The sequence below is a fragment of the Primulina tabacum genome, chromosome 18 (assembly GCF_025594145.1).
Source record: "Primulina tabacum isolate GXHZ01 chromosome 18, ASM2559414v2, whole genome shotgun sequence".
In the NCBI taxonomy this organism is placed as follows: domain Eukaryota; kingdom Viridiplantae; phylum Streptophyta; class Magnoliopsida; order Lamiales; family Gesneriaceae; genus Primulina; species Primulina tabacum.
In genome coordinates, this window is record NC_134567.1 from 215289 (window position 1) to 240053 (window position 24765).

Genomic DNA, 24765 nt, shown 5'->3' on the forward strand with positions numbered 1-24765 from the left:
CTTTTGCTAAATTGGGACTAGTTAGATCTTTTGACTTAAAGTTCATGCCTCGGGGTTTCTTGTTCTCACTCTTGCTTGTGAAGAAGACTATGCGTTCTTTTGGACCAAGGGGGTTATGCAGGTTGGACCTCTGTCGGTCCGCTTCTCTAAGTGGACGCCAGAGTTTAATCTTCAGGAGGAGTCACCCATTGCCCCAGTTTGGATCCGCTTCCCGGGTCTTCCCCTTCATTTGTTTTCTAAGCAAAGTCTCTTTGCTTTGGCCAAAATTGTGGGGAAACCGGTGAAGATGGATGATCATACTGCAGATTCTTCTCGAGGCGCTTTTGCTCGCGTCTGTGTTGAAATTAATGTGCTCGAACCGCCAGTCAAAGAGATTTGGGTGGGTTGGGGTGATCATGCTCAAGAAATTGAAGTCATTTATGAGCGAATCCCCGGGTACTGCATGGATTGCAAAATGCTGGGTCATTCGACCAGTGTTTGTTATTCCCATGGAAAAAATCCCAAACCTGTTCGTCCTAAGCCTGCTGACCGTGCTTCTGGCCAGTCTCCCCCATCTACAGAGTCTGCCCCTCCAGGGGGTGTTAATTCTGGTTTTAATTTGGGGACCCAGCCTCAGCTTCAGAAAACTGGCACGGGTCCCAGACGTAGAGGGAGAAAGAGGCCAGTTCGGCAGGTTCTTCCAAGAAAGAATCCTCTTGAGTTGAATCCTTTTGAGGTGCTCTCGCATGGGCAGGACGCGGAGCCTGATCCTGTTGGATTAGATTGTGTTGATATGGACCCTCCATGTGGTCATCTGGAGGATGCCGGTGTTGGGCCTTCTAGAAAGGATCCTTTGGAGTCTGTTCTTGTTGAGGGTGTGATCCTCAGTGATGAGGTTATTGATGGAGGGTTACAGTTGGATGATTGTGTGGATGGTATTGGGGTCCCGTCTACTAGTGAGTTGCCTGTGTTTGGCTCTCTGGGGCCTTGTACTTTGAATCACAGTAGTCATTCCATCCCCTCTGTTCCTTTGTCTCCTGATGATGCTTCCTCTACGGTAGAGGAATTGGTTGCTAGGCAGGGTCCTTCTGTCAGTGAGCTGGTCTTCCGGCTGGAATCTGCTGGAGATACTGATCAGGAATTCGATCGGCATTCTGAGTCGGGTGATGGCTGTAGGTCTGAAGGTCGTATTCTGGATGCTGATATGGGGGATATTAAGAAAAGGAAGGAGAATGCTTTTCATAGGTCGCGTAAAAAGCGACAGGGCGGTTCTGGTGCCCATTCTCCATGAATTTTCTCATATGGAATGTCAGGGGGCTCCGGAGCTCGGAGTCTCAACAAAGGCTACATGCCCACGTTAAAGATAAGAGAGTCAAGATCTTGGCTATTTTGGAACCCATGATTGATCTGGATGTTCATTTTATGACTCGTCGTTTTGGTTTTTCTCGAGTTATATCGAACTCCTCGGGTCATATCTGGGTTTTCTTTGCTGAGGATGTCATGGTTGAGTGTCTTTTTGATCACACTCAATTCCTTCACTTCCGGGTTTCTGCTACTTTTTTGCCGACCACTGTCTTTTGTTCCTTTGTTTATGCTAAGTGTGACTACATTGAGCGCAGACAGCTTTGGAATTCTTTGCTTCAGGTTAAGCCTGCTCAGGGTCCTTGGCTTGTTGGTGGCGACTTTAATGTAGTCAGGAATTCGTCGAAGTGTTTGGGTTCTTCTGGTGGGCGGTTGCTTCCCATGGAAGAATTTAATCACTTTATTTTGGATTCTGGGTTAGTTGATGCTGGTTTTGAGGGGTCTTCGTTCACGTGGACGAACAAGACCATTTGGAAGCGTCTTGACCGGGTTTTTGTGTCTGTTGATTGGGGTGACCATTTTCATTCTATTCGTGTGGAGCACCTCATTCGTACGGTCTCTGACCATTGTCCTCTTTTTGTGTCAGTCCCGGTCTTTGCTAGTGGGCCGAGTTCTTTTCGCTTTCACAGCATGTGGCTCAGGTACCATGGTTTTTTGCAGACGGTGAGGCTTAATTGGAATTTACCGTGTCATTTGAACGGTATGCCCCGTCTTTTTGTGAAATTGAAGCGCCTCAAAAGCCATCTGAAGTGGTGGAATAAGAGTGTTTTTGGTGATCTTTTTGCCAAACTTGCTGAGGCGGAGCATGCTGTCCGGATTGCTGAGGCAGATTGCGAGGCTGCTCCTTCGGATTTGCATTGGACTAGTTTGTCCAATTGCAATGCAGATCTTGCTAGGGTTACCGCCATGGAGGCGGATTTTTGGCGGCAAAAAGCCGCTTGTAGGTGGTTAGAGGATGGTGAGAGGAACACCAAACTCTTCCACAATATGGTCAAGAAAAAAAGGGTGGCTAATAAAATCTTTCGTATTTGGGATAATGGCTCTTGCATTACTTCCCCTGAGCTTATTCAGCAGTCTGGGGCCGCCTTTTTTCAAAACCTGCTTACTGGGGATCCTTTTGTGCTTTCTTGCCAATATTTTTCTGATTTCCCCTTGGTGATCTCGGATTTGGAGAACGCAAATATTGCTGCCCCTCCTTCTTTGGAGGAGGTGCGGGCGACTGTTTTCTCCATTCACCGTGATAGTGTGGTGGGGCCTGATGGATTCTCTTCGGCCTTCTTTCAGCATTGCTGGGAGATTGTCCATCAGGATGTTTTTGATGCGGTCCTGGATTTCTTTCGGGGTAGTCCCTTGCCACAGGGGTTTACTGTCACCACGATCACATTGATTCCCAAAGTCATGGGTGCTCAGGCTTGGTCGGACTTTCGTCCTATCAGCTTGTGTAATGTGACTAATAAGATAATTTCCAAACTTTTATATTCTCGGCTGAAGGAGGTGGCGGAGAGGCTGGTTTCGTGGAATCAGAGTGGCTTTGTTCCAGGGCGGGTGATTTCGGATAATATCCTCCTTGCTCAAGAGCTCACTCATAGTCTTTCTCTCCCCACCCGTGGTGGCAATGTTATTTTGAAACTGGATATGGCTAAAGCTTATGATAGGGTCCAATGGTCTTTTCTGTTGGATGTCTTGAGGCATTATGGCTTTTCAGAGCAGGTAGTGTCGATGATATCTGCCTGCATTTCTCATTGCCAATTTTCAGTTAATATCAATGGTTCACTCACTGGATTCTTTGGATCCACTAGGGGTCTCCGGCAGGGCGACCCTTTGTCCCCACTTCTTTTCATTTTGGGGGCAGAGTACCTTTCGCGTGGTCTTGATCGTCTTTATCGTCAGTATCCTGCGATTAGGTACCGATCTGGTTGTGATCTCCTTCTTTCCCACCTGGCCTATGCTGATGATATCATTATTTTTGCCAATGGTGGGACTCGTGAGATGAACAGTCTCATGGATTTTTTGCATCACTATGAAAACTGCTCGGGGCAGTTGGTGAATGCAGTTAAGAGTGTCATTATTTTGCCTCCGAGGTGTTCTGGTCGTACTCGTTCCCGTCTCCTTCGTATCACTGGGTTTGGGGAGGGTTGTTTTCCTATCCAATACCTCGGAGTTCCTTTGTTTCGTGGGAATAGAGTTTGCTCTCTTTTTGATCCCCTTGTGCAGATGGTGAGTAAGAAGTTGGAGGGTTGGGAGCTTAAAACTCTTTCCCCGGGGAGCCGTATGACTCTCCTTAGGAGTGTCCTCCTTTCGGTTCCCATTTACATGTTCCAGGTAGTCCAGCCACCTCTGGCAGTTATGGAGAGGCTTGAGAATGTTTTCAATGGTTTCCTGTGGGGATCCAGATCCTTGGATAAGAAATGGCATTGGGCGAGGTGGTCTCGTGCATGTCTTCCTGTCTCTGAAGGGGGTCTTGGATTTCGCAGGCTCAAAGATATTGTGGATAGCTTCTCCATTAAATTATGGTTTCGTTTTCGTCAAGGTTCATCCCTATGGGCCAAATTCATGATGAGAAAATACTGCCAGTTGGTGCATCCAGCTTATGTTTCATCTGCTGGGTTCATTTCTCCCACTTGGCGTCGTTTGCTTAAGATTAGGGCTCGTGCTGAATCTTGCATTCGATGGAGAATTGGGGTGGGAGATGTTGCTTTTTGGGATGACATCTAGTGTGGGGATGTTCCCTTGTCTAGTCAGGTCCTGCTTAGGGGGGATCGGGGTGTCCGTGTTTCTCACTTTCTTTCAGATGGGGCTTGGGATTTTGACCTTCTCTGCTCAGTTGTCCCACCCTCTGTTGCTGAGACTATTACTCTGATCCCTATTGCATAGGGGGAGCCCGATTCGGCTATTTGGGTGCATAGTTCTGACGGTGTTTTTTCGCTGAAATCCGCATGGGAGCTTGTCCGCTTGAGAGACCAAGTTTCTGATATCTTCACTCCTTGCTGGGGCAGTTGGCTGAGGCCTACTATGTCTTTCTTCCTCTGGAGGTTTTGGCATCAATGGCTTCCAGTTGACGATGTGCTTCAGCGTCGTGGTTTCGAGCTGGCGTCTAAATGTCAGTGTTGTGAGATGCCTGAGACATTCACGCACATTTTCATTGATAGCCCTCTTGCCAGGTCTGTATGGCATTACTTTGGGGCTGTTTTTCATGTCCGTATTCCCCTTACCAGTGATTTCAGACTCTTCCTCAGTGCTTGGAAGAGGCATCCGGGGTGGACTCCTAGGGGCCACGTGAAGGAGTTTTTGCCTTTCATTGTTTTATGGTTTCTCTGGACGGCTCGTAACGATGCGAAACACCGTCATTTGCACATTTCCGCGGAGACTGTTAAGTCTCAGATTTTGTCTTATTTGCGCATCGCTCACGCTGCGTCTACTGTTAAGCCCATGCACTGGCGGGGTGTTTTGCAGGCTGCGAGGGCTATGGGGATTTTTGTTCAGTTGCGTAGGGCTCGTAAACTGACGATTGTTCGTTGGTTGCGGCCGCCGTTCGGGTGTTTTAAATTGAATGTAGATGGGAGTTCGAGAGGTAGTCCTGGGGACTCTACTGTTGGTGGGGTTGTTCGTGACTCTTCTGGGCATGTGGTGGTTTCTTTCAGTGAGTTCATTGGAGTTGGGACCAATGTCCGGGCAGAATTATGGGCTATTTGGAGGGGTCTTCTCATTTCTTCTGATCTTCATCTCTTCCCTCTTTGGATTGAGACTGACTCTTGGATTTCCATTCTTTTACTTCGTTCTCGTCGGTGCTGCTGGGATCTTGAACATTTTGTTACACGGATTCTTTTGTTGATGAGGGGGCGATCTGTTCATTTATCGCATATTTACCGGGAAGGGAATTCTGTGGCGGATGCCTTGGCGGCGAGGGCTCATACTTTTAGGCAGTACACCTTAGAGTTAGGTCCTTCCCTACCTCCAGACATCTCCACCCTTGCTAGATCTGATCATTCTGGGCTTCCATACCTCAGAAACAGATCCTCTTAGCCATTTGCAGCCCCTTCTTCTTTTTTGGATCTCTTTCTTTATGGTATCTGGCTCTATATATATTTATATCTATATACATATATATATATATATATATATATATATATATTTTATTGCAGGTTAGTGTACTTGGAGGTTGTTTTTCACTTCCGTATGGTCTGTGCAAGTGGGTCCAGACACTTGCACATGATGTGTGTATTCTTGTTTGTTCTGAGTGGGTCTCTGCCCTATTTCTGTTGGTGCTTTACTTTGGCACATTCATGGTTCCTGGAGGGCGTTTACTGCTGGTTCTCCTTGGCCGCCGTATCAGTTATTGTAGAGGTGTTTGCTGGATGTCATGGTGGATTCATGGGGTGCTTTCTAAAGGATCCTCTGCTTCTTATGACATGTTCGTCAGACTCCTACTTCATGGGATCGAGATCTCTGCTCTTTTGATTCAGATGCTAGATATCTTTTGTTCTGGCGGGGTTGCGATCTATATATTACTCTGTGATCGCCATTATTGGACTCTCCAGGATGATAGCTCCGGGATGAGAGCTTTTGCATGGACTCTGCGATCATCTCGCCATTATCATTTTGTCTTCCTCAGCATGTGGTTCATAGCGCTTCTCCTTTTTGATTAGTTGTTGCCGCTTATTTGGTAGTCTTCTAGGGTTCGTTTTGCTTTTGTAATTCCTTCCCTAGGTTGCTTTGTATTTATGTTTCTACTGCTTTAGCCTTTTTGAGGAGGTTATGGTTTTATCCACCTCCTCTTTTAGGTTTTTTTTTCTGTATTCTGTATTTTGTTACTGTTTAAAAAAAAAAAAAAAAAAACCCTAAACCCTAAACCCTAAACCGCCCCCAAAAAATTTCCTCTAATGTGAATAGTGCCCAAAATTCGCCAAAAAATCGCCAAAAATCGCCCCCATGTCGGCGCTGGTTTCCGGCCGGCCAATGATACCATCAGATGCGTCTCGACGAGACGAGGCTTCTGTCAAAAAATCAGGTCCATCGGAGCAGGTTTGCCCCGTCAATTTTACGTCCAAAGTTCCTAAAAACCCCGAAATTCCGGCGAAATCCATCGCCCCACCGTCCGTTCATCGTCCGACCATGGGTAGTATACCGTTGGAATCGTCTCTGATTGTCGATCCTACTGTCCAAAATTCAGGCCAAACGAAGTTCATTAGCACCCCGAAATCGACTGCCGAAGTTCCGCACGTACTGTTCATCACGACGCCGGAAGTTTCAGCCCCGATTCCGGCCAGCTCCGGTCTTATTTCTCCGATCAAGACCCCGATCTGGAATGCCCATGACCAGACGCCTCCAGTTATAGTTTCAATTTCATCATCGGAGTCCGGAGGCGGAGGTAATTTCAGATCTAAGAATTTCAGCCGACAAGCTATATATGCGATGGCTTCTAAACTCAATTACTCCGGATCGGTTGCTGATTTTTGCAATTCCTCTCTACTACAAACTCACCAAGTCATGGGTAAGATTTCTATGCCTTCAATTTCGGAAAATACCTTGCCGATCAAAAACGCCCAATTTGGGGTATTTCAATCGATTTCGCCGGATTTAAATGTTCAATCGGTGCCTTTGCCGACCGAGTCTACTGGAAAGGATCCCGAATTTGTGTTTTCCACCCCTTCGCCGACCTTCTCTCAGTCGCCAGCCGGCGAATCACGAGTTGACTCGGCCGTACTCAACGAGTTGACTCGGCAGTCAACTCTTCTCTTCCGGAAGTCAAATTGGGGTTTAAAAGTGCTGTTTCGCCTGATTCTGCTCGTTTATTCAGTGATTTACTTGCTCCTGTTTCTTCCTTGCCTCGGGATAAGACGTTTGCAGGTGTTGCAGAAGTCATGGATCAGTATTTTGCTCCGCAGGTTCTTGATGGAGTATCGGTTTTACACTTCCCGGATGAGGTTATGTCTAACTTGGTTGCGCCTTTTAAATTTTCTTTGATTGGTCGCATTACTGGTAATAGGAGGATCACTCCCAATAATGTTATTTTGACTGCTATTTCTCAATTAGAATTTGTGGGCTCGCCTCGAGTTCGCTTTCTTCCTCGGGGGTTCATGGTTCTAATTCTTACTTGTGAGGCGGATTTTCAAAAATTCTCGTCTCTCGGTACTCTATCTTTTGGATCAGTGTCAGTTAAGTTTTCTAAGTGGACTCCGGAATTTAATTTTGCTGAGGAATCGCCTCTTGTACCAGTTTGGGTTAGGATTCCTAATTTACCTCTACATCTTTACTCGAGACGTACTCTCTTTATGGTTACCAAGCTTTTGGGGAATCCAATTGAGATGGATGAGTTTACTGCAGATTGTTCCCGGGGTTCTTTTGCCCGTGTTTGTGTGGAGATTGATGTTTCCAAACCCCGTCCGGATAAGATTTGGGTTGGATGGGGCTCTCATGTTCTTCACTTGGATGTGGTTTATGAACGAGTTCCATTTTACTGTACTGATTGCAAGATGTTGGGTCACTCTTCCCAGCGATGTGCTCGTACTGGTTACAGGGCTTCAGGCGATCTTTCAAAAGCTCAGGGGAAGAGGCCTCAGACTTCTTCGACTACTGCTCCAGGGTCTTCGCATCAGCATCAGGGTGTTCCGCTTGGCTCGGTTCCTTCTAGTGGTCCTGGTTCTAGGAGTGCTGAGCCAGGTTGGACTCAGCAGCGACGTCGGCGTCGCCAGGCTTCGAGTCAGGTTACTCCTCAGGCTCCTGTTTCGAATAACCAGTTTGAGGTTCTTCACTCCATTTCAGGTGATTCCTTCCCTGGTGGTGATTCTGGTGTGGGTTCTTCTTCATGCCCTCCGTCCTCTTCTCTTGTTTTAGATGCAAGTCTTGAGGATGTTCCTTTGCTCCCTCAAGTTGTGGTGGCTCCGATGTCTACTCCAGATATCCCTGTGGTTGTTACTTCTGTTATTGCAGGGAAAGCTCAGGGGTATAGTTCTGGGGTGAGCTCTCCTCTGGTTGATGTAGTCCCCGTGGTTCTAGATCCGATGATGGTATCTACTGTTCCGACACAGATGGTTGTGTCTACTGCTTCTGGTTCTCTCGCTCCGTTAGAGATCGACCTTGGGAGTGGGTCTCGGGTGGCTGATTTGACTCCTTCTCCTACTACAGCATGTCAGTCTTTGCCTTTACCAGGACGCACGAGATCTCAGAGGCGACGTTTTTACAGGATTCAAGCGGGTCAGTCGAGTTCCCCTTATGGTCGACCTCCTGATCCCGGTTGAGTTAGTTCTTCCGCATTCTCATTTTGCGGTAGCTGATGGGCGCTCACTGCAGGCTTCTCCTTGCTCATCGTTGTCTTTATTTGCTTTGCTGATATATTTCGGGTGCCCTGTTGGCCTTTGAGTGCATTTTGTAGATGACTTCTGGGTTCCTGTTGTAGTATGTCTGTATTTTGTAATGATGTGACGATTGTTCAGCCTTTTTTGCGGAGGTCTTGGTCTAGTCCCCCTCCCATCAGGCTTTCTTTGTACTGCTCTTTTGTTGTATATAAATAATAACCCTAAACCCTAAAAAAAAAAAAAAACCCTAAACTCTAAACCCTAAACCCTAAACCCTAACCCTAAACCTAAACCTAAACCTAAACCCTAAACCCTATAAATAAAATTTTCTTTAAAAAAAAAAAAAAAAAAAACCCTAAACCCTAAACCCTAAACCCCAAACCCCAAACCCCAAACCCCAAACCCTAAAACCCTAAACCCTAAACCCTAAACCCCAAACCCTAGGTGCGCCGGTTTCGTCTTCCAATTACTCCGGCTTAGGTGCTCCGATTATCAATTACTCTTTACCGTATACTTTACAAGTCATGGGTAACTCCATGGTGCAATCAATTTCAGCAAATGTTGGTGCAATCAAAAACGCCCAAATTCATGGGTTTCAATCGAGTTCGTCGCCGAGTTCTGCCCGGTTCAACACGTTTTCGGCCGTTTCAGGTGGTTTAGTGGCCGGTTCCTGTCCCTCCTCATCGTCACCGGCCTTTAGCTTTGCTCCGGTTGGAAACTCACCGGTTGGAAACTCGCCGGTCGGTTCCTCTCTTTTGGGTACCGGTTCTGTGCTCCCATCGTCGTCTCTGGTCGGTAGTGATGTTCAGGTGGTCACCTCGCCATATTTGGCCGGGGGTCAACCGGAGGTCAAACCTACATGTTCTTCTGCTCCTGATGTTTCGGCCACTGTTCCGCCTTCACCAGTCCCTCCTTTGGCTTCATTTCGAGATATCACTGCTCTTCCTCCAGCCAAACAGAGCTTTGCAGGGTTTGGTGACATGCTGGGTGGGCCTGCGGAGCCGACTCTTGTGGATGGTATTCCGGGTATTCTCTTCCCGGATCAGGTTATTTCTTCGCTGTCAGTGCCTTTTAAATTTTCGTTGATTGGCCGTGTTACAGGGAACCGGGGTGTTACACCCAATAGTGCTATCATGACTGCTTTTTCCCATTTTGGCTTCATGGGCTCGTTTACCGTGAAATTTCTTCCCCGAGGCTTTTTGGTTATTATTTTTTCTGTTGAGGAAGATTTTCTTAAATTATGGTCTCAAAAGTTTGTTTCTATCGGGACAGTTTCGATTCGTTTTACTAAATGGACACCAGAGTTTAAATTTGAGGCCGAGTCTTCGATTACTCCGGTTTGGGTTCGGATTCTTGATTTACCTCTGCATTTATATGACAAGCAGTGTCTTTATCAGATTGGTAAGATTTTAGGGAACCCTCTTATGGTGGATGAGATTACAGCTGATGGTTCTCGAGGCTCTTTTGCCCGCATTTGCGTTGAGATTGATGTGTTGCTACCTCGTCCGGATCAAATCTGGGTGGGGTGGGGCAATCACAGACAGACTTTGGGGGTGGTCTATGAAAAAGTCCCCTATTTTTGTACGGAGTGCCATATGTTAGGCCATTATGTGCAGCGCTGTTCTAGTTCTGGTTTTAGGTCTTTTGGCAGCCGTTCCAAAGATCAGGGAAAGCGTCCTCATACTTCTTCGGCTGATCCAGGGTCTTCGGGTCAGCCTCACAGTGTTCCGCATGACTCGGTTCCTTCTAGTGGTGCTGGTTCTGGGAGTACTGAGCCAGGATGGATTCAGCAGCGACGTCGGCGTCGCCAGGCTTCTAGTCAGGTTACTCCTCAGGCTTCACCTTCGAGTAACCAGTTCGAGGTTCTTCACTCTATTACAGGAGATTCCTTCCCAGGTGTTGATTCTGGTGTTGGTTCATCTTCATGCCCATCGTCCTCTTCTCATTCTTTAAAGGCTATTGTTGAGGATATTCCATTGGTGCCTCAGGTTGTGGTGGCTACCATGCCTACTCCTCAGGACATTTCAGTGGTTGTTACTTCCGTTATTGCAGGTGGTGCTCAGGGGTCTAGTTCTGGGTCGAGCTCTTCTCCGGTTGATGTTGTTCCAGTGGTGATAGACCCGATGATTGTTTCCTATGCTCCGTCACAGATGGTTGTTACTACAGCTTCTGGTCCCATTACTCCGTTACAGATTGACCTTGGGAGTGGTTCTCGAGAGGCTGATTTGGCTCTTCCTCCTACTACTGCATGTCAGTCCTTGCCACTACCCGGTCGCACGCGCTCACAGCAGCGCCGGTTTTACAGGACTCAGAAGAGTCAGGCGGGGTTACCTTATGGGCGACCGCCTGATTCAGGTTGATATGCTCTGAGGTGGGCGTTCACTGCAGAGTTCTCCTTGCCCACCCTTTGTTTTATTTTGATTGATGTATTCTGGGGCAACCTCTGGTTTGTTTGCTTTTTGTTCTGTTGTATTTCGGGTTGCCCTGTTGTAGTATGTCGTTATTTTTGTTTTGATGTTGTGATTGTATAGCCTTTTGCGGAGGTCTTGACACAGTCTCCCTCCCATTAGGTTTTATTTGTACTGCTCTTTGTTGTATAAAAATAAACTTTGATTTAAAAAAAAAAAAAAAAAAAAACCCTAAACCCTAAACCCTAAACCCTAAACCAAACCAAAACCATTTTGCCCCAAAATTTTTTCTCTCATTTGTGAATAATGTCAAAAAAGCCCCAATTTCGCCCTAAAAATCGCCCCCATGTTGGCGCCAGTTTCCGGCCGGCCACCGGTACGATCAGGTGCGCCTCGGCGAGACGAGGCTGCTGTCCGAATTTCAGGTCCAACGGAGGTGGTTTCTCCGGCCAAATCGACGGTCAAAGCTTCGGAAATTGCGCAGATTCCGTCGCCCGGAATCACACCTGTCTTCGATCATCGTCCGGCGACGATTGTTACACCATTCGAATCGTCTCCTCCAGTCGATCCTCGGGTCCAAAAATCAGCCCAAACGGAGTTCATTTGCATCCCGCAATCGTCCGGCGATGTTCCGTCAGTACTGTTCACCGCGACGCCGAATGTTTCGGCTCCAATTACGGCCAGCTCCGGTCTTGGTTCTCCGATCAAGACCCCGATCCGGAATGCCCAGGACCAGGCGCGTCCATTGGTATCTTCAATTGCTTCATCGGAGTCCGGTGGCGGCGGGAATTTCAAATCTACGAATTTCAGCCCCCAAGTTATATATGCGATGGCTTCAAAACTCAATTACTCCGGATCGGTTGCTGATTTTTGCAATTCCTCTCTACTACAAACTCATCAAGTCATGGGTAAGATATCTATACCTTCAATTTCGGAAAATTCATCGCCGATCGGAAACGCCCAAAATCATGTGTTTGGTTCATTTCCGGCGAACGTTTCCGGTCAATTGCCTCCGTTTCAGCCCGGTTCTTCACCTTTGGTCACCGGTTCCGTGACACCCTCGTCGTCGCCGGTGGTTGGTGGTGCTCCGGTGGTTGTCTCGCCGTCGCCGGTTTTTGGCGATCAACCGATGGTCAACTCTTCGGTTTCTTTTGCAAATGCAATTCCGGCTTCTGTTTCCGCTTCCTCAGCAACTCCCTTGGCTTCTTTTAGGGATGTTACTGCTCCTTCTCCAGCCAGACAGAGTTTTGCCGGGTTTGGTGGTTTGGTGGGCGAGATTCCTGAACCGGCCATTGTTGATGGTATACCGGGTATTCTATTCCCGGATCAGGTTATTTCTTCTCTGTCAGTGCCTTTTAAATTTGCGTTGATTGGCCGTGTTACAGGGAACCGGGGTGTTACACCCAATAGTGATATCTTGGCTGCTTTTTCTCGTTTTGGCTTTTTGGCCTCATTTACATTGAAATTTCTTCCCCGAGGATTTCTGGTTCTTATTTTCTCTAGCGAGGAAGATTATTTGAAGTTCTGGCCTCAGGACTTAGTTTCTATTGGGTCAGTGTCGATACGCTTTTTCAAATGGACACCGGAGTTTAAATTTGAGGCTGAATCTTCGATTGCTCCGGTTTGGGTTCGTATTCCTGATCTACCGTTGCATTTATATGACAAGAAGTGTCTTTATCAGATTGGTAAGCTCTTAGGAAACCCTGTTATGGTGGATGAGATCACCGCTGATGGTTCTCGGGGATCTTTTGCCCGTATTTGTGTTGAGATTGATGTGTTGCTTCCTCGTCTGGATGAGATCTGGGTCGGGTGGGGCAGCCACCGGCAGACTTTGGGGGTGGTTTATGAAAAAGTCCCCTATTTTTGCACGGATTGTAAGATGCTAGGTCATTCAGTGCAGCGTTGTTCTCGTTCTGGTTATAAGGCTCTTGGTGGCCGTTCTTTTGCTCAGGGGCAGCGGTCTCCTTCTTCGGGTCAGCCTCAAGGTTTTCCGCCTAGCTCGGTTCCTTCTAGTGGTCCTGGTTTTGGGAGTACTAAGACAGGATGGGTTCAGCAGAGACGTAGGCGCCGCCAGGCTTCTAGTCAGGTTACTCCACAGTCTCCTATTTCGAGTAATCAGTTTGCGGTTCTTCACTCCATTTCAGGAGATTCCTTTCCAGGTGGTAATTCTGGTGTTGGTTCATCTTCATGCCCATCGTCTTCTTCTCATGTTTTAGAGCCTATTGTTGAGGATGTTCCATTGGTGCCTCAGGTTGTTGTGGCTCCGGTGCATTCTCCTCCTGCTATACCTGTGGTTGTTACATCAGTTATTGCATGTGATGCTCAGGGGTCTGGTTCTGGAGCGAGCTCTTCTCTGGTGGATGTTGTTCCAGTGGTAACAGACCCGATGATTGTTTCCACTGTTCCGGCACAGATGGTTGTTCCTACAGCTTCTGGTCCCATTACTTCGTTACACATCGACCTTGGGAATGGTTCTCGAGTGGCTGATTTGGATCTTCCTCCTACTACTTCCTGTCAGTCCTTGCCATTACCAGGTCGCACGCGCTCACAGCAGCGTCGGTTTTACAGATCTCAGAAGAGTCAGGCGGGGTTACCCTATGGGAGACCGCCTGATTCATGTTGATATGATTTTCTGATGGGCGTTCACTGTAGAATTCTCCTTGCCCATCAGTGTTATTAGTTTGTCTGATGTATTCCGGGGCGCCCGATGTTTTTATTTCTGTGTTTTGCTTTATTCTGGGTTGCCCTGTTGTAGTATGTCGTTATTTTTGTTATGATGTTATGCTTCTGTAGCCTTTTCTGCGGAGGTCTTGGCCTAGTCCCCCTCCCATCAGGCTTTCTTTGTACTGCTCTTTTGTTGTATATAAATAAAATTTTCTTTAAAAAAAAAAAAAAAAAAAAAAAACCCTAAACCCTAAACCCTAAACCCTCAACCCTCTAAACCCTAAACCCTCTAAACCCTAAACCCTAAACCCTAAACCCCTCTAAACCCTAAACCCTAAACCCTAAACCCTAAACCAAAACCAAACCATTCGCCCCTAAAAAATTTTCTCTACAGTGAATAGTGTCCAAAAAAAAAGTCAAAAATCGCCTAACATTCGCCCCTATGTCGGCGCCGGTTTCCGGCCGGCCAATAGTACCATTGGATGCGCCTCGGCAAGACAAGGTTACTGTGAAAATTTCAAGTCAATCGGAGCACGTTTGCTCGGCCAATTGCACGATCAAATGTCCGAAATTTGCGCAATTTCCGGCGAAATCTGTCGCGCCGGTAACCGTGCATCGTCCGGTATCGAGTGATATACCGTTGGAACCGTCTTCACTAGTCGGTCCTCGTGTCCAACTTTCAGGTCAATCGGAGTCTGTTTGCTTCCCCAAATCGACCGGCAAAGTCCCGACGGCACTGTTCACCGCGTCGCCGTCCACTTCTTCATCGATTACGGCCGTTTCTGGTGATGGTTTTCCGATCAAGACCCAGATCCGGAATTCCCATGATAAGGCGCTTCCAATGAGTCAAGGCCCGTTACCAACAACGTCCGGTGGTGAACGGAATTTCAGATCTACGTTTGGCACCATTCAAACCCTAGGTGCGCCGGTTTCGTCTTCCAATTACTACGGCTTAGGTGCTCCGATTATCAATTACTCTTTACCGTATACTTTACAAGTCATGGGTAACTCCATGGTGCAATCAATTTCAGCAAATGTTGGTGCAATCAAAAACGCCCAAATTCATGGGTTTCAAGCGAGTTCGTCGCCGAGTTCTGCCCGGTTCAACACGTTTTCGGCCGTTTCAGGTGGTTTAGTGGCCGGTTCCTGTCCCTCCTCATCGTCACCGGCCTTTAGCTTTGCTCCGGTTGGAAACTCACCGGTGAAAGTGGTCGAGTCTCCGAGTCAACTCAACCGTGTTGACTCGGCAGTAGCGCCTTTGTGTACTGCTGCTCCGGTAAGTGCTGTGCGTTCTACAGTTCGTTTGCCTTCTCGGCTTAAACTGCCCACTCATGCGGAACTGTTAGGTACTATCATGCATAATGGTGTCGAAATACCTTTTGGGTTTTTTAAGTCGAGTGGATCACCTCTGTCGCCGGTCGGTTCCTCTCTTTTGGGTACCGGTTCTGTGCTCCCATCGTCGTCTCTGGTCGGTAGTGATGTTCAGGTGGTCACCTCGCCATATTTGGCCGGGGGTCAACCGGAGGTCAAACCTACATGTTCTTCTGCTCCTGATGTTTCGGCCACTGTTCCGCCTTCACCAGTCCCTCCTTTGGCTTCATTTCGAGATATCACTGCTCTTCCTCCAGCCAAACAGAGCTTTGCAGGGTTTGGTGACATGCTGGGTGGGCCTGCGGAGCCGACTCTTGTGGATGGTATTCCGGGTATTCTCTTCCCGGATCAGGTTATTTCTTCCCTGTCAGTGCCTTTTAAATTTTCGTTGATTGGCCGTGTTACAGGGAACCGGGGTGTTACACCCAATAGTGCTATCATGACTGCTTTTTCCCATTTTGGCTTCATGGGCTCGTTTACCGTGAAATTTCTTCCCCGAGGCTTTTTGGTTATTATTTTTTCTGTTGAGGAAGATTTTCTTAAATTATGGTCTCAAAAGTTTGTTTCTATCGGGACAGTTTCGATTCGTTTTTCTAAATGGACACCAGAGTTTAAATTTGAGGCCGAGTCTTCGATTACTCCGGTTTGGGTTCGGATTCTTGATTTACCTCTGCATTTATATGACAAGCAGTGTCTTTATCATATTGGTAAGATTTTAGGGAACCCTCTTATGGTGGATGAGATTACAGCTGATGGTTCTCGAGGCTCTTTTGCCCGCATTTGCGTTGAGATTGATGTGTTGCAACCTCGTCCGAATCAAATCTGGGTGGGGTGGGGCAGTCATAGACAGACTTTGGGGGTGGTCTATGAAAAAGTCCCTTATTTTTGTACGGAGTGCCATATGTTAGGCCATTCTGTGCAGCGCTGTTCTAGTTCTGGTTTTAGGTCTTTTGGCAGCCGTTCCAAAGATCAGGGAAAGCGTCCTCATACTTCTTCGGCTGATCCAGGGTCTTCGGGTCAGCCTCACAGTGTTCCGCATGACTCGGTTCCTTCTAGTGGTGCTGGTTCTGGGAGTACTGAGCCAGGATGGATTCAGCAGCGACGTAGGCGTCGCCAGGCTTCTAGTCAGGTTACTCCTCTGGCTTCTCCTTCGAGTAACCAGTTCGAGGTTCTTCACTCTATTACAGGAGATTCCTTCCCAGGTGTTGATTCTGGTGTTGGTTCATCTTCATGCCCATCGTCCTCTTCTCATTCTTTAGAGGCTATTGTTGAGGATATTCCATTGGTGCCTCAGGTTGTGGTGGCTACCATGCCTACTCCTCAGGACATTTCAGTGGTTGTTACTTCCGTTATTGCAGGTGGTGCTCAGGGGTCTAGTTCTGGGTCGAGCTCTTCTCCGGTTGATGTTGTTCCAGTGGTGATAGACCCGATGATTGTTTCCACTGCTCCGTCACAGATGGTTGTTACTACAGCTTCTGGTCCCATTACTCCGTTACAGATTGACCTTGGGGGTGGTTCTCGAGAGGCTGATTTGGCTCTTCCTCCTACTACTGCATGTCAGTCCTTGCCACTACCCGGTCGCACGCGCTCACAGCAGCGCCGGTTTTACAGGACTCAGAAGAGTCAGGCGGGGTTACCTTATGGGCGACCGCCTGATTCAGGTTGATATGTTTTGAGGTGGGCGTTCACTGCAGAGTTCTCCTTGCCCACCCTTTGTTTTATTTTGATTGATGTTTTCTGGGGCAGTCTATGGTTTGTTTGCCTTTTGTTCTGTTGTATTTCGGGTTGCCCTATTGTAGTATGTCGTTATTTTTGTTTTGATGTTGTGATTGTATAGCCTTTTGCGGAGGTCTTGACACAGTCTCCCTCCCATTAGGTTTTATTTGTACTGCTCTTTGTTGTATAAAAATAAACTTTGATTTAAAAAAAAAAAAAAAAAACCCTAAACCCTAAACCCTAAATTCTAAACCCTAAACCCTAAACCCAAAACCCCAAACCCCAAACCCCAAACCCTAAACCCTAAACCAAAACCAGTTACAAACGCTCTCAAAAAAAAAAATATCCCAAAAATTTCCAAAAATAGTACTATTCACGCTCAACCGCCGCCATGTCACTGCCGCCGGATCCCGGCCGGCCACCTACACCATTAGAACCATCTTTCCCTGCCGATCATCATACTAAAATTTCAGAGTCATCGGAGTCCGGCAACCTTCCTATTTTACCGACTGAAATCGCGCAAATTCCGTTCAAATTCGCTACTTCGCCGTCCACTGTTCATATCGGCGTCGGGTACCTACCGGTAGATGCGCCTCGACCAGACGAAGAGATTGGTACCAGCCTCACCTCAAACAACTCCGTAGAACCGCCGCAATCGGTGTTCAAAGTGCCGCCTGCACTGTTTTCAAACTCGCCGGAATTTATTTCTTCGATTCCGGCCGATTCGTCCAACATAACGTCAATCCAAGGCCCGATCTGTAATCTACATTCCAAAGCGAGTTCAATGGCACCGGTTTCATCCAAAATGCCGTTCGTAATCGACGGCAATTTCAGATCTGAGATTTCCGCACCGGCCGACGCTGTTTCGTCACATTCATCTCCGATTTCCGGCGTCGTGCCACCGTCTTTCTTCAATTCCTCTGGCCATTGTGATCGTCCAGTCATGGGTCGGGTTCTACCCTGGTCAATTTCAGGTTTCCGGCCACCGGTCGGAAACCCCCAATTTCTTGAGCCAACTCGGTTTTCTTCATCTTTTGTAGTCCAATCGATCCCTCCATTGCCCGGTTCTAGCTCAATTGGTCCCGGTTCTGGGCTCCCCTCACCGTCGCCGTTCCAGGGTGGTGCTCCGGTAGGTGACTCGCGAATCAACTCGGTGGGGTCAAACAGCCGAGTGGGGCGAGTTGACTCGGCAGTCAACACTTGTGATGTTTCGGTCAAACCAGGTACGCGTGTTCCAATTCCGCTTACTGTGTCATTTCGTGATATTCTGACTCCACCGTCCCCTCGAATGGCCAAAAAAAGTTTTGATGAGTTGCACAATTCGATGAATGACATGCCTGTGCCGACTCTTCGAAATGGAAAACCGGGTATTCTTTTCCCGGATGAGGTTATTTCTACCCTCGCAGAACCTTTCAAATTTGCTTTGGTTGGAAAAATTTCAGGGAATCGATCTCTAGTTCCAAATTCTGGTATTTCTGCGGCTTTTGCTAAATTGGGACTAGTTAGATCTTTTGACTTAAAGTTCATGCCTCGGGGTTTTCTTGTTCTCACACTTGCTTGTGAAGAAGACTATGCGTTCTTTTGGACTAAGGGGGTTATGCAGGTTGGACCTCTGTCGGTCCGCTTCTCTAAGTGGACGCCAGAGTTTAATCTTCAGGAGGAGTCACCCATTGCCCCTGTTTGGATCCGCTTCCAAGGTCTTCCCCTTCATTTGTTTTCTAAGCAAAGTCTCTTTGCTTTGGCCAAAATTGTGGGGAAACCGGTGAAGATGGATGATCATACTGCAGATTCTTCTCGAGGCGCTTTTGCTCGCGTCTGTGTTGAAATTAATGTGCTCGAACCGCCAGTCAAAGAGATTTGGGTGGGTTGGGGTGATCATGCTCAAGAAATTGATGTCATTTATGAGCGAATCCCCGGGTACTGCATGGATTGCAAAATGCTGGGTCATTCGACCAGTGTTTGTTATTCCCATGGAAAAAATCCCAAACCTGTTCGTCCTAAGCCTGCTGACCGTGCTTCTGGCCAGTCTCCCCCATCTACAGAGTCTGCCCCTCCAGGGGGTGTTAATTCTGGTTTTAATTTGGGGACCCAGCCTCAGCTTCAGAAAACTGGCACGGGTCCCAGACGTAGAGGGAGAAAGAGGCCAGTTCGGCAGGTTCTTCCAAGAAAGAATCCTCTTGAGTTGAATCCTTTTGAGGTGCTCTCGCATGGGCAGGATGCGGAGCCTGATCCTGTTTGATTAGATTGTGTTGATATGGACCCTCCATGTGGTAATCTGGAGGATGCCGGTGTTGGGTCTTCTGGAAAAGATCCTTTGGAGTCTGTTCTTGTTGAGGGTGTGATCCTCAGTGATGAGGTTATTGATGGAGGGTTACAGTTGGATGATTGTGTGGATGGTATTGGGGTCCCGTCTACTAGTGAGTTGCCTGTGTTTGGTTCTCTGGGGCCTTGTACTTTGAATCACAGTAGTCATTCCATCCCCTCTGTTCCTTTGTCTCCTGATGATGCTTCCTCTACGGTAGAGGAATTGGTTGCTAGGCAGGGTCCTTCTGTCAGTGAGCTGGTCTTCCGGCTGGAATCTGCTGGAGATACTGATCAGGAATTCGATCGGCATTCTAAGTCGGGTGATGGCTGTAGGTCTGAAGGTCGTATTCTGGATGCTGATATGGGGGATATTAAGAAAAGGAAGGAGAATGCTTTTCATAGGTCGCGTAAAAAGCGACAGGGCGGTTCTGGTGCCCATTCTCCATGAATTTTCTCATATGGAATGTCAGGGGGCTCCGGAGCTCGGAGTCTCAACAAAGGCTACATGCCCACGTTAAAGATAAGAGAGTCAAGATCTTGGCTATTTTGGAACCCATGATTGATCTGGATGTTCGTTTTATGACTCGTCGTTTTGGTTTTTCTCGAGTTATATCGAACTCCTCGGGTCATATCTGGGTTTTCTTTGCTGAGGATGTCATGGTTGAGTGTCTTTTTGATCACACTCAATTCCTTCACTTCCGGGTTTCTGCTACTTTTTTGCCGACCACTGTCTTTTGTTCCTTTGTTTATGCTAAGTGTGACTACATTGAGCGCAGACAGCTTTGGAATTCTTTGCTTCAGGTTAAGCCTGCTCAGGGTCCTTGGCTTGTTGGTGGCGACTTTAATGTAGTCAGGAATTCGTCGGAGTGTTTGGGTTCTTCTGGTGGGCGGTTGCTTCCCATGGAAGAATTTAATCACTTTATTTTGGATTCTGGGTTAGTAGATGCTGGTTTTGAGGGGTCTTCGTTCACGTGGACGAACAAGACCATTTGGAAGCGTCTTGATCGGGTTTTTGTGTCTGTTGATTGGGGTGACCATTTTCATTCTATTCGTGTGGAGCACCTCATTCATACGGTCTCTGACCATTGTCCTCTTTTTGTGTCAGTCCCGGTCTTTGCTAGTGGGCCGAGTTCTTTTCGCTTTCAGAGCATGTGGCTCAGGCACCATGGTTTTTTGCAGACGGTGAGGCTTAATTGGAATTTACCGTGTCATTTGAACGGTATGCCCCGTCTTTTTGTGAAATTGAAGCGCCTCAAAAGCCATCTGAAGTGGTGGAATAAGAGTGTTTATCTTTTTGCCAAACTTGCTGAGGCGGAGCAGGCTGTCCGGATTGCTGAGGCAGATTGCGAGGCTGCTCCTTCGGATTCGCATTGGACTAGTTTGTCCAATTGCAATGCAGATCTTGCTAGGGTTACCGCCATGGAGGCGGATTTTTGGCGGCAAAAAGCCGCTTGTAGGTGGTTAGAGGATGGTGAGAGGAACACCAAACTCTTCCACAATATTGTCAAGAAAAAAAGGGTGGCTAATAAAATCTTTCGTATTTGGGATAATGGCTCTTGCATTACTTCCCCTGAGCTTATTCAGCAGTCTGGGGCCGCCTTTTTTCAAAACCTGCTTACTGGGGATCCTTTTGTGCTTTCTTGCCCAGATTTTTCTGATTTCCCCTTGGTGATCTCGGATTTGGAGAACGCAAATATTGCTGCCCCTCCTTCTTTGGAGGAGGTGCGGGCGACTGTTTTCTCCATTCATCGTGATAGTGTGGCGGGGCCTGATGGATTCTCTTCGGCCTTCTTTCAGCATTGCTGGGAGATTGTCCATCAGGATGTTTTTGATGCGGTCCTGGATTTCTTTCGGGGTAGTCCCTTGCCACAGGGGTTTACTGTCACCACGATCACATTGATTCCCAAAGTCATGGGTCCTCAGGCTTGGTCGGACTTTCGTCCTATCAGCTTGTGTAATGTGACTAATAAGATAATTTCCAAACTTTTATATTCTCGGCTGAAGGAGGTGGCGGAGAGGCTGGTTTCGTGGAATCAGAGTGGCTTTGTTCCAGGGCTGGTGATTTCGGATAATATCCTCCTTGCTCAAGAGCTCACTCATAGTCTTTCTCTCCCCACCCGTGGTGGCAATGTTATTTTGAAACTGGATATGGCTAAAGCTTATGATAGGGTCCAATGGTCTTTTCTGTTGGATGTCTTGAGGCATTATGGCTTTTCAGAGCAGGTAGTGTCGATGATATCTGCCTGCATTTCTCATTGCCAATTTTCAGTTAATATCAATGGTTCACTCACTGGATTCTTTGGATCCACTAGGGGTCTCCGGCAGGGCGACCCTTTGTCCCCACTTCTTTTCATTTTGGGGACAGAGTACCTTTCGCGTGGTCTTGATCGTCTTTATCGTCAGTATCCTGCGATTAGGTACCGATCTGGTTGTGATCTCCTTCTTTCCCACCTGGCCTATGCTGATGATATCATTATTTTTGCCAATGGTGGGACTCGTGAGATGAACAGTCTCATGGATTTTTTGCATCACTATGAAAACTGCTCGGGGCAGTTGGTGAATGCAGTTAAGAGTGTCATTATTTTGCTTCCGAGGTGTTCTGGTCGTACTCGTTCCCGTCTCCTTCGTATCACTGGGTTTGGGGAGGGTTGTTTTCCTATCAAATACCTCGGAGTTCCTTTGTTTCGTGGGAATAGAGTTTGCTCTCTTTTTGATCCCCTTGTGCAGATGGTGAGTAAGAAGTTGGAGGGTTGGGAGCTTAAAACTCTTTCCCCGGGGAGCCGTATGACTCTCCTTAGGAGTGTCCTCCTTTCGGTTCCCATTTACATGTTCCAGGTAGTCCAGCCACCTCTGGCAGTTATGGAGAGGCTTGAGAATGTTTTCAATGGTTTCCTGTGGGGATCCAGATCCTTGGATAAGAAATGGCATTGGGCGAGGTGGTCTCGTGCATGTCTTCCTGTCTCTGAAGGGGGTCTTGGATTTCGCAGGCTCAAAGATATTGTGGATAGCTTCTCCATTAAATTATGGTTTCGTTTTCGTCAAGGTTCATCCCTATGGGCCAAATTCATGATGAGAAAATACTGCCAGTTGGTGCATCCAGCTTATGTTTCATCTGCTGGGTTCATTTCTCCCACTTGGCGTCGTTTGCTTAAGATTAGGGCTCGTGCTGAATCTGGCATTCGATGGAGAATTGGGGTGGAGATGTTGCTTTTTGGGATGACATCTGGTGTGGGGATGTTCCCTTGTCTAGTCAGGTCCTGCTTAGGGGGGATCGGGGTGTCCGTGTTTCTCACTTTCTTTCAGATGGGGCTTGGGATTTTGACCTCCTCTGCTCAGTTGTTCCACCCTCTGTTGCTGAGACTATTACTCTGATCCCTATTGCATCGGGGGAGCCCGATTCGGCTATTTGGGTGCATAGTTCTGACGGTGTTTTTTCGCTGAAATCCGCATGGGAGCTTGTCCGCTTGAGAGACCAAGTTTCTGATATCTTCACTCCTTGCTGGGGCAGTTGGCTGAGGCCTACTATGTCTTTCTTCCTCTGGAGGTTTTGGCATCAATGGCTTCCAGTTGACGATGTGCTCCAGCGTCGTGGTTTCGAGCTGGCGTCTAAATGTCAGTGTTGTGAGATGCCTGAGACATTCACGCACATTTTCATTGATAGCCCTCTTGCCAGGTCTGTATGGCATTACTTTGGGGCTGTTTTTCATGTCCGTATTCCCCTTACCAGTGATTTCAGACTCTTCCTCAGTGCTTGGAAGAGGCATCCGGGGTGGACTCCTAGGGGCCACGTGAAGGAGTTTTTGCCTTTCATTGTTTTATGGTTTCTCTGGACGGCTCGTAACGATGCGAAACACCGTCATTTGCACATTTCCGCGGAGACTGTTAAGTCTCAGATTTTGTCTTATTTGCGCCTCGCTCACGCTGCATCTACTGTTAAGCCCATGCACTGGCGGGGTGTTTTGCAGGCTGCGAGGGCTATGGGGATTTTTGTTCAGTTGCGTAGGGCTCGTAAACTGACGATTGTTCGTTGGTTGCGGCCGCCGTTCGGGTGTTTTAAATTGAATGTAGATGGGAGTTCGAGAGGTAGTCCTGGGGCCTCTACTGTTGGTGGGGTTGTTCGTGACTCTTCTGGGCATGTGGTGGTTTCTTTCAGTGAGTTCATTGGAGTTGGGACCAATGTCCGGGCAGAATTATGGGCTATTTGGAGGGGTCTTCTCATTTCTTCTGATCTTCATCTCTTCCCTCTTTGGATTGAGACTGACTCTTGGATTTCCATTCTTTTACTTCGTTCTCGTCGGTGCTGCTGGGATCTTGAACATTTTGTTACACGGATTCTTTTGTTGATGAGGGGGCGATCTGTTCATTTATCGCATATTTACCGGGAAGGGAATTCTGTGGCAGATGCCTTGGCGGCGAGGGCTCATACTTTTAGGCAGTACACCTTAGAGTTAGGTCCTTCCCTACCTCCAGACATCTCCACCCTTGCTAGATCTGATCATTCTGGGCTTCCATACCTCAGAAACAGATCCTCTTAGCCATTTGCAGCCCCTTCTTCTTTTTTGGATCTCTTTCTTTATGGTCTCTGGCTCTATATCTATTTATATCTATATACATATATATATATATATATATATATATTTTATTGCAGGTTAGTGTACTTGGAGGTTGTTTTTCACTTCCGTATGGTCTGTGCAAGTGGGTCTAGACACTTGCACATGATGTGTGTATTCTTGTTTGTTCTGAGTGGGTTTCTGCCCTATTTCTGTTGGTGCTTTCCTTTGGCACATTCATGGTTCCTGGAGGGCGTTTACTGCTGGTTCTCCTTGGCCGCCGTATCAGTTATTGTAGAGGTGTTTGCTGGATGTCATGGTGGATTCATGGGGTGCTTTCTAAAGGATCCTCTGCTTCTTATGACATGTTCGTCAGACTCCTACTTCATGGGATCGAGATCTCTGCTCTTTTGATTCAGATGCTAGATATCTTTTGTTCTGGCGGGATTGCGATCTATATATTACTCTGTGATCGCCATTGTATAGTGGCTTCCTGGCCAGATTTTCTTTTGACTAGTGGGTTTGGTACAGTTGACAGCTACCAGATTATATTTATATTGACAGATTGGACTCTCCATGATGATAGCTCCGGGATGAGAGCTTTTGCATGGACTCTGCGATCATCTCGCCATTATCATTTTGTCTTCCTCAGCATGTGGTTCATAGCGCTTCTCCTTTTTGAATATTTGTTGCCGCTTATTTGGTAGTCTTCTAGGAATCGTTTTGCTTTTGTAATTCCTTCCCTAGGTTGCTTTGTATTTATGTTTCTACTGCTTTAGCCTTTTTGAGGAGGTTATGGTTTTATCCACCTCCTCTTTTAGGTTTTTTTTTCTGTATTCTGTATTTTGTTACTGTTTATTTTGTGGATATATACAGGTAGGGGTCTGCCTAACCCCCCCGCATCCGGCGGTGTTTTCCGGAAAAAAAAAAAAAAAAAAAAAAACCCTAAACCCTAAACCCTATACCCTAAACCCGAAACCCGAAACCCTAAACCCGAAACCCGAAACCCGAAACCCAAACCCCAAACCGAAACCAACCCCATTTTGCCCCAAAATTTTTTCTCTCATTTGTGAATAGTGTCAAAAAAGCCCCAATTTCGCCCTAAAAATCGCCCCC

The 24765-nt window shown here is 47.3% G+C and overlaps 2 protein-coding genes across 2 annotated transcripts; both read left to right on the forward strand.

Annotated features, from left to right (window-relative positions):
- The first annotated feature begins 18128 nt into the window (after positions 1-18128).
- Positions 18129-19034, forward strand: LOC142533487 (uncharacterized). The gene has a single exon (XM_075640291.1). It carries the CDS (start codon positions 18129-18131, stop codon positions 19032-19034), a length of 906 nt encoding a protein of 301 aa, XP_075496406.1.
- Positions 19035-19543: 509 nt separating this feature from the next.
- On the forward strand, positions 19544-24356 carry LOC142533489 (uncharacterized). Its single transcript, XM_075640292.1, has 7 exons — positions 19544-19982; positions 20205-20821; positions 20921-21157; positions 21268-21322; positions 21369-22325; positions 22403-23238; positions 23805-24356. The coding sequence occupies exons 1-7, from the start codon at positions 19544-19546 to the stop codon at positions 24354-24356; spliced, it is 3693 nt and encodes a 1230-aa protein (XP_075496407.1).
- The last annotated feature ends 409 nt before the right edge of the window (positions 24357-24765 follow it).